The sequence below is a fragment of the Bos grunniens genome, chromosome 10 (genome assembly GCF_055505025.1).
Source record: "Bos grunniens cultivar Pamir isolate PY7600 chromosome 10, Bosgru_T2T1.0, whole genome shotgun sequence".
NCBI lineage: Eukaryota > Metazoa > Chordata > Mammalia > Artiodactyla > Bovidae > Bos > Bos grunniens.
In genome coordinates this window covers 28,387,842-28,402,201 of record NC_141174.1, presented here as the reverse complement: position 1 = coordinate 28,402,201, position 14,360 = coordinate 28,387,842, and the positions used below count along the sequence as shown (strand labels likewise).

The 14,360-nt window shown below is 38.4% G+C and overlaps 1 protein-coding gene across 6 annotated transcripts in view; it reads right to left on the bottom strand.

The window, feature by feature from the left end:
• Nucleotides 1-14,360, bottom strand: part of KCNH5 (potassium voltage-gated channel subfamily H member 5) — a 496,645-nt gene that overhangs the window by 104,538 nt on the left and 377,747 nt on the right. For all 6 annotated transcript variants that reach the window (XM_086318923.1, XM_086318924.1, XM_086318919.1 and 3 more), the window contains one exon: nt 3,706-3,958. In XM_086318923.1, coding sequence (XP_086175049.1) covers nt 3,706-3,958 — 253 coding nt within the window. The remainder of the gene's footprint in view (nt 1-3,705; nt 3,959-14,360) is intronic.

Genomic DNA, 14,360 nt, shown 5'->3' with positions numbered 1-14,360 from the left:
AATGAACTGCACCTGGTTTTTGGATTCAGAGATTTTAATTAATTTTAAAATGACCTCACCTCTACTTTTCAACTGGCAAATAAATCAGCGTAAGAGAGAGCAAGGCCTACTTATTTCTCCTATCAGATCAACTTAGACAAATCCATTTTTCTGAGGTATATGCAGATGGGGGAGGGGATGCTGTTTCTGTCTGACCCTTACAAGGGTTGTGATATAATAGAAAACAGTTCAGTGCTAAAAGTCACAATTCAGCTGAAGATATAGTAGTTACAAATATCTGTGTACCAAATAACACAGTAATAAACAGTATAAATAGCTATGGGAAATACAAAGAGACATAGATACAACACATTAATAATAAAATAACACGTCACTCTCAGTTCCAGTATAGATCAAGAGGAAAAAAAATAAGTAAAAATACAGAAAACCTAATTAACTTACTCAATAAGATAGAAAACCTTGATATATGCCAAACTTCATGTGCTGATAACTTTTACAACTTTACATTAAGTTTGCAATTATTTCAAAATTAGGCTACAAAAAAATTAGAAATAGGAAAAAAATAGGATTATAAAAAGAATGAACAGTCAGCACAGTGTCAGAAGTGATGTGGATGAGTTACTCCTTTTCCCTCCCTATCCTAAAACATAGTTAAACATCTTAAGTGTTAAATGAAAAATAAAAATCCTTTTTAGTTATGAAAAAAAGTATTGCTGGCTTAGAAAAGTCTGAAAACATGCATCCTGGGTGGAAGTCACACTGTGAAGTCACACAACAGAGCTGGCGAGACAATCTACAAGTCAAGAAGCTGGTTCATTAAGAAAGATCCTTCTGGCAGGTTCCATACCTCTTAGATGAAGCACAGGTGGCAACAGACACAAGCTTCAACAGGCTCATAGATGGAACCTATAAGCCATACGAGCACAAGAGCATATCTGGACCATGGCAGACACACTCCTTGGGGCATGTGGTGCAAACATCTCTCACATGTGACATCACACACCGTCTCCTGCAGAAATTCGCTATGAGTCCACACTCCTACTCCACAATCTCCTCAGACTGCCTTCCTGCCAGATTGGTAGAAGGTGCAACACCAGGGCAGAGTTCTCAAAGTTTTTATCCACAACTATCTTGTCATTGATGATTCAAATCACAGACACCATGAGGATGTGACTTTGGCCAGCACAAGGCAATGGCACCCCACTCCAGTACTCTTGCCTGGAAAATCCCATGGACAGAGGAGCCTGGTAGGCTGCAGTCCATGGGGTCGCTAAGAGTTAGGCACGAATGAGAGACTTTACTTTCCCTTTTCACTTTCATGCATTGGAGAAGGAAATGGCAACCCACTCCAGTGTTCTTGCCTGGAGAATCCCAGGAACGGAGGAGCCTAGTGGGCTGCCGTCTATGGGGTCGCACAGAGTCGGACACGACTGAAGCGACTTAGCAGTAGCAGGGCACCTAGGCGACCCTTTGAGCCTCTCCAGCGTCATGCCTTCCCACACCCCCGCCCCCGCACTTATCTCTTTCTTGGAAGATCACTTTCAGGGCAAAATTTTTTTTTTAAACAGAAACTTTTGATTGCCTTTTGGCTGAGCTAATCTTTGTTAGAGACCCACAGAATAAAGGGAAGAAAAATTGCCAGAGAGGTATATATGTAATTTAACTCATTAAACCAAGAGATGAAAAGTGTCTGAAATGTTCAGATTTTTGAGGAGGATAAACAAAAAGCATTCATTCAAAGAAATAAAATATGACAGATATATGATGAGACTGGACCAATACCCAGAGGCCCTGTGTTCATTTTTACTGTGTCATTGGGCAAAACTAGCTACCATTTTATTTTAAAATGAAAAGAAAATGCATTTTGTCTGTTTCACTGAGCAAATGATTCCAGCTTAGCAGACCTAGCCCAGAGGCACTGCACTCAGGGCTTTCTCAATCCATCTTTTTAGAAAAGAAACTAGCAAGGTGAAGCTGCAATGAAGAAAATGGGGCAAAACAAATGACAATGAGTGCACAGTCTAGGAAATTTATCACAACAGTACTCGTTTTATTATATTTGATGTCTGCTATACCACCCACCATTGACATGAACATGTAGGAAAAAATACGCCTTTTTGGGCTTGTGTTTTAACATCTTCTTTAAGCAAACAAGAATTGTTGTAGTGTGTACATGCTACATTTTACCACAAAGGATTGTTCTGGTGAAAAGTACACTTTTTATGAAGTATTACATAACTCCTTTATGCTCCAGGAAACAAAGCAGAACACACACTAAGCAACATTAAACACACCCAGAGTGCTGATTCTAAGAGCTACATGCATTTTTCCAACCAAACAAAAAAATAAATAAAAATAGCTTCTAAAAGAAATTTACGCATAAATGTAATATTATTTCTCAACAGTTAAAGTTTTACAAACAATAGTGTTCAGTCATTTGCATCCTTGAACTAATTTTTGTAACCCTTACAAATTTACTGAACCTATTTTCTTAGGAAGAGTCATAGTTTCTCAATTCTCGATTCTGTCTTTTTCAGGTAATTGTGCTTTTTGAATCAATCCTTCATTTGGGGGCTGGATTTTGCTTTTGCAGTTTCTAAAATACACCAGTCAATCTTTTACTTATGAGAATAAGTAGCATTCAAGTTATGGTAGGTTGACCTCAGTAGCTAAAAAATCCAATAGCTTAAAAATTGAGCTCATTTTTCATGAGACAGAAGCCATGAAAAATGTGATCAAAAGAGAGCTGACATCCTACAATTCTAACTTATTTTACTTGAAAAAACACAAGAAATTATTCTCCTCTGGCCTCATTATTGCTTCCTTTTTTATCTATGTGGACTTCATGCTGCAGATATTTGATCAGAAAATGATCTAACATATCATTTAGCAATTTTTACCAAGATAAAGTATAAAATGGATTACACTGTCCCCAAACATGCAATTTTTTAAAAAAATTTTTCACTCACATGTACTGTCACTGCCTTTTTTAATTAGCACAACTATATCAGGTCTCTGAATTTTAGAACAAATTTATTACTAGCTGAATAATTTTTCTCACTCATAAATATAGATGGGTAGAACCAGCTTTAAAAACCTAAGTTTACTTGCATTGTGATCATTTCAATATAACAGGTCAAATTCAAATATCTCCTCATTACTTTCTGCTCATTACTTAGGTCCATTGCAAGAAAGCAGAAAGATCTGGGGAAAGATGATTTGTACTCAAGTACTAATTCTCAGGTAGCTAGCTGAACCAGCCACTAAACTGGTTGGCTGTTGTTGAATGTATAAAGCCTCAGTTTATACATCTCTAAAGGGAAGTGTTGATCTACAAAGGTTCTGTTGTCCCTCTGAGACAAATACTGTAGGTTACTAACCTGACAATCATTTCACAAGCCATTTTCACACTTACCAACATGGAAGTTCAGTCACCCTAGGCTGTGATCACCTCTCGTTTAAAAGGCATTGTCGTATTGTTGCCAAAGAAAGTTTAATCAAACCCAGTGCAGCCCATTAAGCTATGACCAATACTAATGTTCCTTGCTGAAATGGCATTACTAGTTTTCACTGAGATTCATCATCTCATTAGTGACCCAATTTCCAAAGTCACCCAGCAAAGGAAATTTCTCTTAAGAAACCTGAGAAGTAAAAACCTCTAAAACTGTTACACGTTTGCTACTACATTAGGAAAGTTCACAGTACCTAAAATAGCCACCACCTCATCATCCTGGATGACTTCCAAGGATCCTGACACCACAAAGCAGAGGGCATCCACACTTTCTCCAGCATGGTAAATGAGGTCCCCAGGAGCACAGTGAATAGTTTGGAATTCTACTGCCAAGGCTCGCAGACACCCATCGCTGGCCAATCGAAAAGCAGGATGTTCATTAAAAACCTTCCGGTTTAGATGAACACAGATATCAGCTCTCATGTCCTTGGGACAGATGGAGAGGACCTGAAGAAAGTGAGAGATGAATAAGTAAGAAAAAAGAGAGAAAGACTATTTCCAACAAAAAGGAATCTGACAAATACTTATTGACTATGGCACAGTCTGCAAAATGCTGTATTGAGGAAAAAAGTAACAAGACACAGCTCTGCTCCAAAAGATCTAATAATCCAGTGAGATGGGCTGATGAGCATATGGGCTATTACAACACAGCACCATGTAGTGACTCTCTGAGTGGGTATGGATCTCATCATGGATTGAAGACAGTCTCAAGACAGCCGGGAAGAGTCTCAGAAAACAATGTATTACAATGTCATCAAATAAATAAAATAGGTCATTAACTTTCATTTCAGTCTAGTTGCTAGTTTATAATTATTTTCATAACTACTTCAAAATTCAGGATAACAGACCTTACTACATATTGGAAGTGGATTCATATTAACCAATTGCAAGACAACAAAATCAACAAAAGCATCATTGCATGTGTCATGCAACTTGACATGGCTGATAACAACTCCACTCTCCATATGTTTTCTTCACTCTGAAATATTTTTATTTTACTAATAAATTTATGTGCAGGGAGCAAAAGCGTATTCACCAGCCTTCTGTAAGGCTTAAAAAACTGGCAATGTCCATGCTGGCAGAGGTGGGCACTGCAGGCTGCATGGTAGCCCTTGCTCGTTCAGGTCTTTGACTCCTAAAGACTGCTGAGAGCAACAGCAGAATTCAAGCTCCAAGCACCATTTAGAAAGGGGACAAATGGCAGAAACATGCTTAAAGAGACAGAGGTATAGAAATTTTATTCCCTGTAGCTTTCAGACAAGGCAATTAAAGACCCAGATTAAAATGGACATATAATCACATTATCATCAGAGCATCATCGAGCAAGACATGATTATAGAAGTCAGGACAGTCCCTGTGAAAGGTGCATGTGCAAACTCAGAATCCCCTCCCAACTCCCTTGGTAAACTCTTCCTTATAATCAGAAATGTTTTTCTCTGATAGAATTTGAATCCCTTGAGCTGAAGTCTAAGTTGATTTGTTCTCATTAAATTATACCAAATAAGGTTTTCATATAAAATAGTTTTCTTTCCTATGCTAATTGCATTTTAACCTTTAAAAAATGACCTAAGGCCTGGAATATTCCTTTCACTTGGAGCTCACTATCCATGAAAAGCAGGTTGCGTCTGTGTGTAGAAGATGAGCCGTCGTATATGTAAAAACCCTTAATTAAATTGTGCTTTCAATATCCATCCCCTTAACCTTTCCTAATACTGTGATATCATGTCACATCACTTCAGGATCTTTGCGGATTTTTTCTTACTCTTCTGAATTCCTATATGCAATAGTGATCAGCTCTCCTATCTTTCTGAAAGAGTTCATCTTTGAAAAAAGGAACATCTAACAGAACTATAGAAGCAATTGGCACTTTCCAGTTAGTTTCCATAACAATACAATGTTTTCTTTACTATATTAACTTTCAGTGACTCCTGAAAATATTAGTCTTTCAATGGGCACTTACTGAGCTTCTACTGTGAGGCATGTCACTGCATTAAATTCCTGGAACTAGAAGGGTAATATGCTGTCTTTGCTTTGGTGGAGCTAACGATGAAGTAGGGGGAGACAGGAGGTAAAAAGACAATTATAATACGGTGAGAAAAATATGATAGGGGAATGGCCATGGTGACATGGAAGAGTGCCTGGAGGTATCATGAAAGATCAGCCTCAGGAGGTCCTAGGTCTGGGAACAGATCTACCACTTACCTTTGTAACCTAAGGCAACTTATTTATCACTCTGAATCTCATCTGTGAAATAGGATAACAGTGTTTATTTCATAGGTTCATTGCAGGAATTAAATGGGGATTTCAGTTTAGCCCAGTTTAGTCTTGCACATGGTAAATGTTAAAGAAAGGCTAGGCTTTATTTTCCCTACCAAACATTTGAGTATTCAAAAAAAAATGTAATGCTTTTTTTAGCTCTCTTTAAAAGCCATTTGCTTTTTTTTTCATTCTCCACTCCTGCCTGAATTCTGTTTCTTGACTATTTGATGAAGTTCTAGGCAGAACTAAGAAGGTATTTCTGCATGAGCCTGAATAGATTTCAAGTTTTAGCTAATGTTAATATTTCCCTCAAGTTGAAAATAGAATTGGTGCTAGGGGAGCAAAAGCCATAAAAGCAATTTTAAAATATATACATACATGTATAAATATTACACTGAATAGCTTAATGGTCAAACAGATTAATCTATTTCTATTTTTGTTGCCTTACAGAATTTTCATTGTTTTAGATTCATTTTGGTAACAGTCATTTCACATCCTTTTAATTATTTCTTTCAAGATTCATGCTTGAATGAATGAAATCTCCCAGTATTAGCAATATTCTCTGTTTAGTAGTGTACCAAAAGAGGACTTTTATTACATTTTAAGTGCATCCTTCTTTTCTTCACTTTCCTTAAGACATTGACTTTTTTTATTATTCTGATTCACAGTATATACTAAAGTCCAAATGTCATAAAGTGACAAATTAAAACTAAGTGTTAAATAGACCAAAGTCACACCTACTGGCAAGCTCCACCCAATCCCTTATATATAGCATGTGCTCTATCACGGTGTGTCTGTCATGGAGATATGAGCATAATCTTATTTTCTTCTGTAAATGAAAGCCCTAATAAGTATCTTTGTGCTGATGTTTGTGCTCAGTCGTGTCCAACTCTCTGTGATCCCATGGACTGTAGCCCACCAGGCTCCTCTATCCATGGAATTTTCCAGGCAAGAATACTGGAGGGGTTGCCATTTCCTCCTCTAGGGGACCTTCCTGACATAGGGATTGAACGCTCATCTCTTGTGTCTCCTGCAGTAGCGAGCAGATTCTTTACAACTGCACCACCTGGGAAGCTCATAAATGCCTTGCCTGAATGCGTGTGCGCTAGGTCACTGCAGTGGTGCCCAATTCTTTGTGACTCTACAGACAGTAGCCCACCAGGCTCCTCTGTCCATGGGATTCTCCATGCAAGAATACTGGAGTGGGTTGTCATGCCCACCTCCAGGGATCTTCCTGATTCAGGGATCGAAAATGCTTTTCTTATGTCTCCTGCATTGGCAGGCAGGTTCTTTACCACTATTGCCAACTGGAAAGCCCAATAAGTATCTTATATAAGGCAAAATTTAGTTTTAAGTTATAAAATAAAACTTTCAAGATAACTGTCACACCTGGTCCATTATTCCCAATTTCAATGTACTCTGCTTTGAATGTCATATCCAATCTCTTGGCAGATAGCTCCCAACTGAGTATCTTATCAGTTCACTTCAGTCACTCAGTCGTGTCCAACTCTGTGACCCCATGGAATGCAGCACATTGGCTTCCCTGTCCATCACCAACTCCCAGAGTTTGCTCAAACACACGTCCATCAAGTCAGTGATGTCATCCAACCATCTTATCCTCTGTAGTCCCCTTCTCATCCTGCCTTCAATCTTTCCCAGCATCAGAGTCTTTTCTATGGAGCCAGTTCTTTGCATCAGGTGGCCAAAGTATTGGAGCTTCAGCTTCATCATCAGTCCTTCCAATGAATATTCAGGACTGAATTCCTTTACGATTGACTGGTTGGATCTCCTTGCAGCCCAAAGGACTCTCAAGAGACTTCTCTAACACCACATTTCAGAAGCATCAATTTTTCGGTGCTCAGCTTTCTTTATGTGAGAGGTTCAACTCTCATATCCACACATTACTACTGGAAAAACCATAGCTTTGACTATACAGACCTTTGATGATAAAATAATGTCTATGCTTTTTAATATGCTGTCTAGGTTGGTCATAGCTTTTCTTCTAAGGAGCAAGTGTCTTTTAAATCATGGCTGCAGTCAACATCTGCAGTGATTTTGGAGCCCTCAAAAATAAAATCTGTCACTGTTTCCATTGTTTTCTCATCTATTTGCCATGAAGTGATGGGACTGGATCACAACAAACTGTGGGAAATTCTTAAAGAGGTCGGAATACCAGACCACCTGACCTGCCTCCTGAGAATCTATATGTAGGTCAAGAAGCAACTGTTAGAACCAGACATGAAGCAACAGACTGGTTCCAAATCAGGAAAGGAGTATGTCAAGGCTGTATATGTCACCCTGCTTATTTAACTTATATGCAGAGTACATCATGAGGAATGCTGGACTGGATGAAGCATAAACTAGAATCAAGATTGCTGGGAGAAATATCAATAACCTCATACAGGCAGATGACACCACACTTACAGTAGAAAGTAAAGAACTAAAGAGTATTTGATGAAACTGAAAGAGCAGAGTAAAAAAGTTGGCTTAAAACTCAAAATTCAGAAAACTAAGATTATGGCATTGGGTCCCAACAGTTCATAGCAAATAGATGGAGAAACAAAGGAAACAGTGACAGACTTTATATTTTGGGGCTCCAAAATCACTGCAGATAGTGACTGCAGCCATAAAATTAAAAGATTCTTGCTCTTTGGAAGAAAAGTTATAACCAACCTAGACGACATATTAAAAAGCAGAGACATTACTTTGCCAACAAAGGTCCATCTGGTCAAAGCTATGGTTTTTCCAGTAGTCATGTATGGATGTGAGTTGGACTATAAAGAAAGCTGAATGCAGAAGAATTTATACTTTTGAACTGTGTTGTTGGAGAAGACTCTTTAGAGTCCCTGGGACAGAAAGGAGATCCAACCAGTCCATCATAAAGGAAATCAGTCCTGACTACTCACTGGAAGGACTGATGCTGAAGCTGAAACTCCAATACTTTGGCCACCTGATGCGAAGAACTGATTCATTGGAAAAGACCCTGATGCTGGGAAAGATTGAAGGCAGGAGGAGCAGGGGACAACAGAGGATGAGATGGTTGGATGGTACCACCAACTCAATGGACATGAGTTTGAGTAAGCTCCAGGAGTTGGTGATGGACAGGGAAGCCTGGCATGCTGCAGTCCATGGGGTTGCATAGAGTTGGACATGACTGAGTGACTGAGCTGAACTGATGGGACTGGATGCCATGATCTTAGTTTTTGAAAGTTGAGTTTTAAGCCAGCTTTTTCACTCTCCTCTTTCATTTTCAAGAAGCTTTTTTGTTCCTCTTCACTTTTTCCATAAGGTTGGTGTCATCTGCATATCTGAGGTTATTGATATTTCTCCTGGCAATCTTGATTCTAGCTTTTGCTTCATCCAGCCTGGCATGTCACATGATGTACTCTTATAGTCATAAACAAATGAAGTTACATTTCAGTAGACTATATGTAATTAATAGTAACTTCTTTTATTTGACTTCAGGGTTGATTTTTTTATCCCTTCTTCATGTCCTGCTGCTGTTGCTGCTGCTAAGTCAATTCACTCATGTCTGACTCTGTGCAACCCCATAGACTGCAGCCCACCAGGCTCCTCTGTCCACAGGATTCTCTAGGCAAGAATACTGGAGTGGGTTGCCATTTTCTTCTCAGTCTTCATGTCCAGGTAGAATAAATCAAAGTGTATTCTTAATTAAGACAGTATGCTTTGTCTTTGGAAGAGCTCTGACTATATACACGGGATCATTTTTAGAATTCTGCAAGTTGAGTTCAGTTCAGTCACGTCCAACTCTTTGCAACCCCTTGGATTGCAGCATGTCAGGTTTCCCTGTCCATCACCATCTCCCAGAGCTTGCTCAAACTCATGTCCATAGACTTGGTGATGCCATCCAACCATCTCATCCTCTGTTGTACCCTCTCCTCCTGCCTTCAATCTTTCCCAGCATCAGGATCTTTTTAAATGAGTCATTTCTTTGCATCAGATGGCCAAAGTACTGGAGCTTCAGCTTCATCATCAGTCTTTCCAATGAATATTTAGGACTTGTTTACTTTAGGATTGACATATTAGGATTGATATATATAAGGAATCATTTTTAGAATTCTGTAAACCAAGTGTGAAAAAAGAGAAAGTATGCCATTTTCTGAGAAAAGATAACATTTTTGAGTATTTATGATACCAGTTTCATTAAACCCAAGATCAAGAGGTATCTTAACAGATAACCCTCAGACTCCAAAGAGCTAATCTCAACACTGAGACTCATATGTGTTTTACTCATAGTAAAACACAAATATCTCACTTTCTTAAAAGTCTAGACTTGCTTCCCCACCAGATACAGCTCAAGTCCTAAGCAAGCATACAAGGTTTTTATACTGGGAGCCTCTTCCAGCCACATTTCTTACTATCTTCTTTCGACCTTGCACCCAAGTCACATACTTCCTGCCTGTCTAAAGTTGGGCTTGCCTTGTGGCTCAGCTGGTAAAGAATCATCCTACAATGCAGGAGACCTGGGTTCAATCCCTGGGTTGGGAAGATCCCCTGCAGCCCCGGCTGCTACCCCCTCCAGTATTCTGGCCTAGAGAATTCTATGAACTGTACAGTCCATGGGGGTCACAGAGTCAGACATGACTGAGTGACTTTCACTTTCATTTTCAAAGTTGCCATGCTCACTTGTGGTTGTTTGCCTTTGTACAAGCTGTTCCTTTGACTGGCATACCCCATCATCTCCTTCTCTGCCTTGTCACCTCCAATCCATCCATCAAAACACATATCATCCCTTGCTGTTTCACAAATACAATTTACACACAGCTCTATCATAGATTTTTAAATCGTATAGAAGGGGAAAATGAGAGTCACAGGTGTTATGATCTGCATTTTTAAATAATAGCACAATAGTAACATTAAATTATCACAGAATTGAAAAGACTTTATCCTAAAGCTTTTAAACTTTTATTTACAGCAGTAGAATTATCCTTTATATTTTTAATGTAATCTTACCTTACATCTACCTGATATATAAAGCAGATACATGTAGCATTATGCTGGCTGAAAATCTGATAGAAAAGCTGACTCCAGGCAGGGCTCCAGAGGACACATTCATTCATTTAACTCACAGCACTAAGCTCTGGTTATGTACTAGCCACATGCAGGCTATTATATAGGCCCCCCAGATCTGTGAGATAAAACTCTCATGGTGCCTATCTCCCTGGAGCTTCTAGTCAGGAACAGTTTGAAAAATCACTGTTCCTAGTCCAGTGCTCCATTTTACAGAAGGGTGCCTGATGTGCTCAAGGCCTCTCAATAAATTAGCAAAGCCTAAAACTCTTGAGTTCCAGCTCTTAAGCCAATGCTCCCAAGCAAAGCTCAACCAGTATTAAAATATAACATCTGGCACTTTCTGATGTTCCCTGGTTCTTAGTGTATTACAAAAGTATAACTGCTGATTTCTGAAAATCAAAGTCCAATTAATCAAACTAATTTATTAGGAAATCAGTAATGCCACCACCACCATCACTGAACAGCCTTGATTTCTTTGCAAATTTGTTTCCATTTCTAACTAAACATTTTATTTTAGCTCCATTTGTATTGCATACAAAATGTGTTGGTAAAGACATGAGGATTCACTGAAAAATTACTAGTTTATTTCATTACCATTTGCCAAAGGAAGGCATCTTATTCCATATATAAGTTTTAGCATATATATTGAAAGAATCTGAACTAGATATTAGTATGAAAGTGAAAGTGTTAGTCGCTCAGTTGTGTCCCTGACTCTGCAACCCCATGGACTGTAGCCCTCTAGTCTTCTCTATCCATGGAATTCTCCAGGTAAGAATACTGGCGTTGGTAGTTATTTTCTTCTCCAGAGGATCTTCCTGACCCAAGTACTGAATCCAATCTCCTGCTTTCTGGCAGATTCTTTACCATCTGAGTCACCAGGAGGCCCAGATTATATCATAAAGAGAAAATTTGATAAATGTCATTAAGGTAGGTCTCCTCCCCCAACAATTTCATCCTTTATATGGTATTAGTGTTTAGAAGAAGCTTAGAAGAAGAGAGACCTAAATATTTTCACTAGAAACCAAGAAGTTAAATCAAGAATCTCTGAGGAAATGATTGACTAAAGTCAAAGGAAAATGGTTGATTCTCTCTAATTCATTCTTTGACTATACTTTTTTTTTTTTTTAACTTTTATTTTAGTTTTAAACTTTACAATATTGTATTAGTTTTGCCAAATATCGAAATGAATCTGCCACAGGTATACCCGTGTTCCCCATCCTGAACCCTCCTCCCTCCTCCCTCCCCTACCCTCCCTCTGGGTCGTCCCAATGCACCAGCCCCAAGCATCCAGTACCGTGCATCGAACCTGGACTGGAGACTCGTTTCATACATGATATTATACATGTTTCAATGCTATTCTCCCAAATCTCCCCACCCTCTCCCTCTCCCACAGAGTCCATAAGACTGATCTATACATCGGTGTCTCTTTTGCTGTCTCATACACAGGGTTATTGTTACCAACTTTCTAAATTCCATATATATGTGTTAGTATACTGTATTGGTGTTTTTCTTTCTGGCTTACTTCACTCTGTATAATAGGTTCCAGTTTTATCCATCTCATTAGAACTGATTCAAATGTATTCTTTTTAATGGCTGAGTAATACTCCATTGTGTATATGTACCACAGCTTTCTTATCCATTCATCTGCTGATGCGCATCTAGGTTGCTTCCATGTCCTGGCTATTATAAACAGTGCTGCGATGAACATTGGGGTACATGTGTCTCTTTCCCTTCTGGTTTCCTCAGTGTGTATGCCCAGCAGTGGGATTGCTGGATCATAAGGCAGTTCTATTTTCAGTTTTTTAAGGAATCTCCACACTGTTCTCCATAGTGGCTGTACTAGTTTGCATTCCCACCAACAGTGTAAGAGAGTTCCCTTTTCTCCACACCCTCTCCAGCATTTATTGCTTGTAGACTTTTGGATGGCAGCCATTCTGACTGGCGTGAAATGGTACCTCATAGTGGTTTTGATTTGCATTTCTCTGATAATGAGTGATGTTGAGCATCTTTTCATGTGTTTGTTAGCCATCTGTATGTCTTCTTTGGAGAAATGTCTATTTAGTTCTTTGACCCATTTTTTGATTGGGTCATTTATTTTTCTGGAGTTGAGCTGTAGGAGTTGCTTGTATATTTTTGAGATTAGTTGTTTGTCAGTTGCTTCATTTGCTATTATTTTCTCCCATTCTGAAGGCTGCCTTTTCACCTTGCTAATAGTTTCCTTTGTTGTGCAGAAGCTTTTAAGTTTAATTAGGTCCCATTTGTTTATTTTTGCTTTTATTTCCAATATTCTGGGAGGTGGGTCATAGAGGATCCTGCTGTGATGTATGTCGGAGAGTGTTTTACCTATGTTCTCCTCTAGGAGTTTTATAGTTTCTGGTCTTATGTTTAGATCTTTAATCCATTTTGAGTTTATTTTTGTGTAAGGTGTTAGAAAGTGTTCTAGTTTCATTCTTTTACAAGTGGTTGACCAGTTTTCCCAGCACCACTTGTTAAAGAGATTGTCTTTAATCCATTGTATATTCTTGCCTCCTTTGTCAAAGATAAGGTGTCCATATGTGCGTGGATTTATCTCTGGGCTTTCTATTTTGTTCCATTGATCAATATTTCTGTCTTTGTGCCAGTACCATACTGTCTTGATAACTGTGGCTTTGTAATAGAGTCTGAAGTCAGGTAGGTTGATTCCTCCAGTTCCATTCTTCTTTCTCAAGATAGCTTTGGCTATTCGAGGTTTTTTGTATTTCCATACAAATTGTGAAATTATTTGTTCTAGCTCTGTGAAGAATACCGTTGGTAGCTTGATAGGGATTGCATTGAATCTATAAATTGCTTTGGGTAGTATACTCATTTTCACTATATTGATTCTTCCAATCCATGAACATGGTATATTTCTCCATCTATTAGTGTCCTCTTTGATTTCTTTCACCAGTGTTTTATAGTTTTCTATATATAGGTCTTTAGTTTCTTTAGGTAGATATATTCCTAAGTATTTTATTCTTTCCGTTGCAATGGTGAATGGAATTGTTTCCTTAATTTCTCTTTCAGTTTTCTCATTATTAGTGTATAGGAATGCAAGGGATTTCTGTGTGTTGATTTTATATCCTGTAACTTTACTATAATCATTGATTAGTTCTAGTAATTTTCTGGTGGAGTCTTTAGGGTTTTCTATGTAAAGGATCATGTCATCTGCAAACAGTGAGAGTTTTACTTCTTCTTTTCCAATTTGGATTCCTTTTATTTCTTTTTCTGCTCTGATTGCTGTGGCCAAAACTTCCAAAACCATGTTGAATAGTAATGGTGAAAGTGGGCACCCTTGTCTTGTTCCTGACTTTAGAGGAAATGCTTTCAATTTTTCACCATTGAGGATAATGTTTGCTGTGGGTTTGTCATATATAGCTTTTATTATGTTGAGGTATGTTCCTTCTGTTCCTGCTTTCTGGAGAGTTCTTATCATAAATGGATGTTGAATTTTGTCAAAGGCTTTCTCTGCATCTATTGAGATTGACTATACGTTAAAATGTGTTTTAATTCTCATCATTAAACAAAACATGGTAAGTCA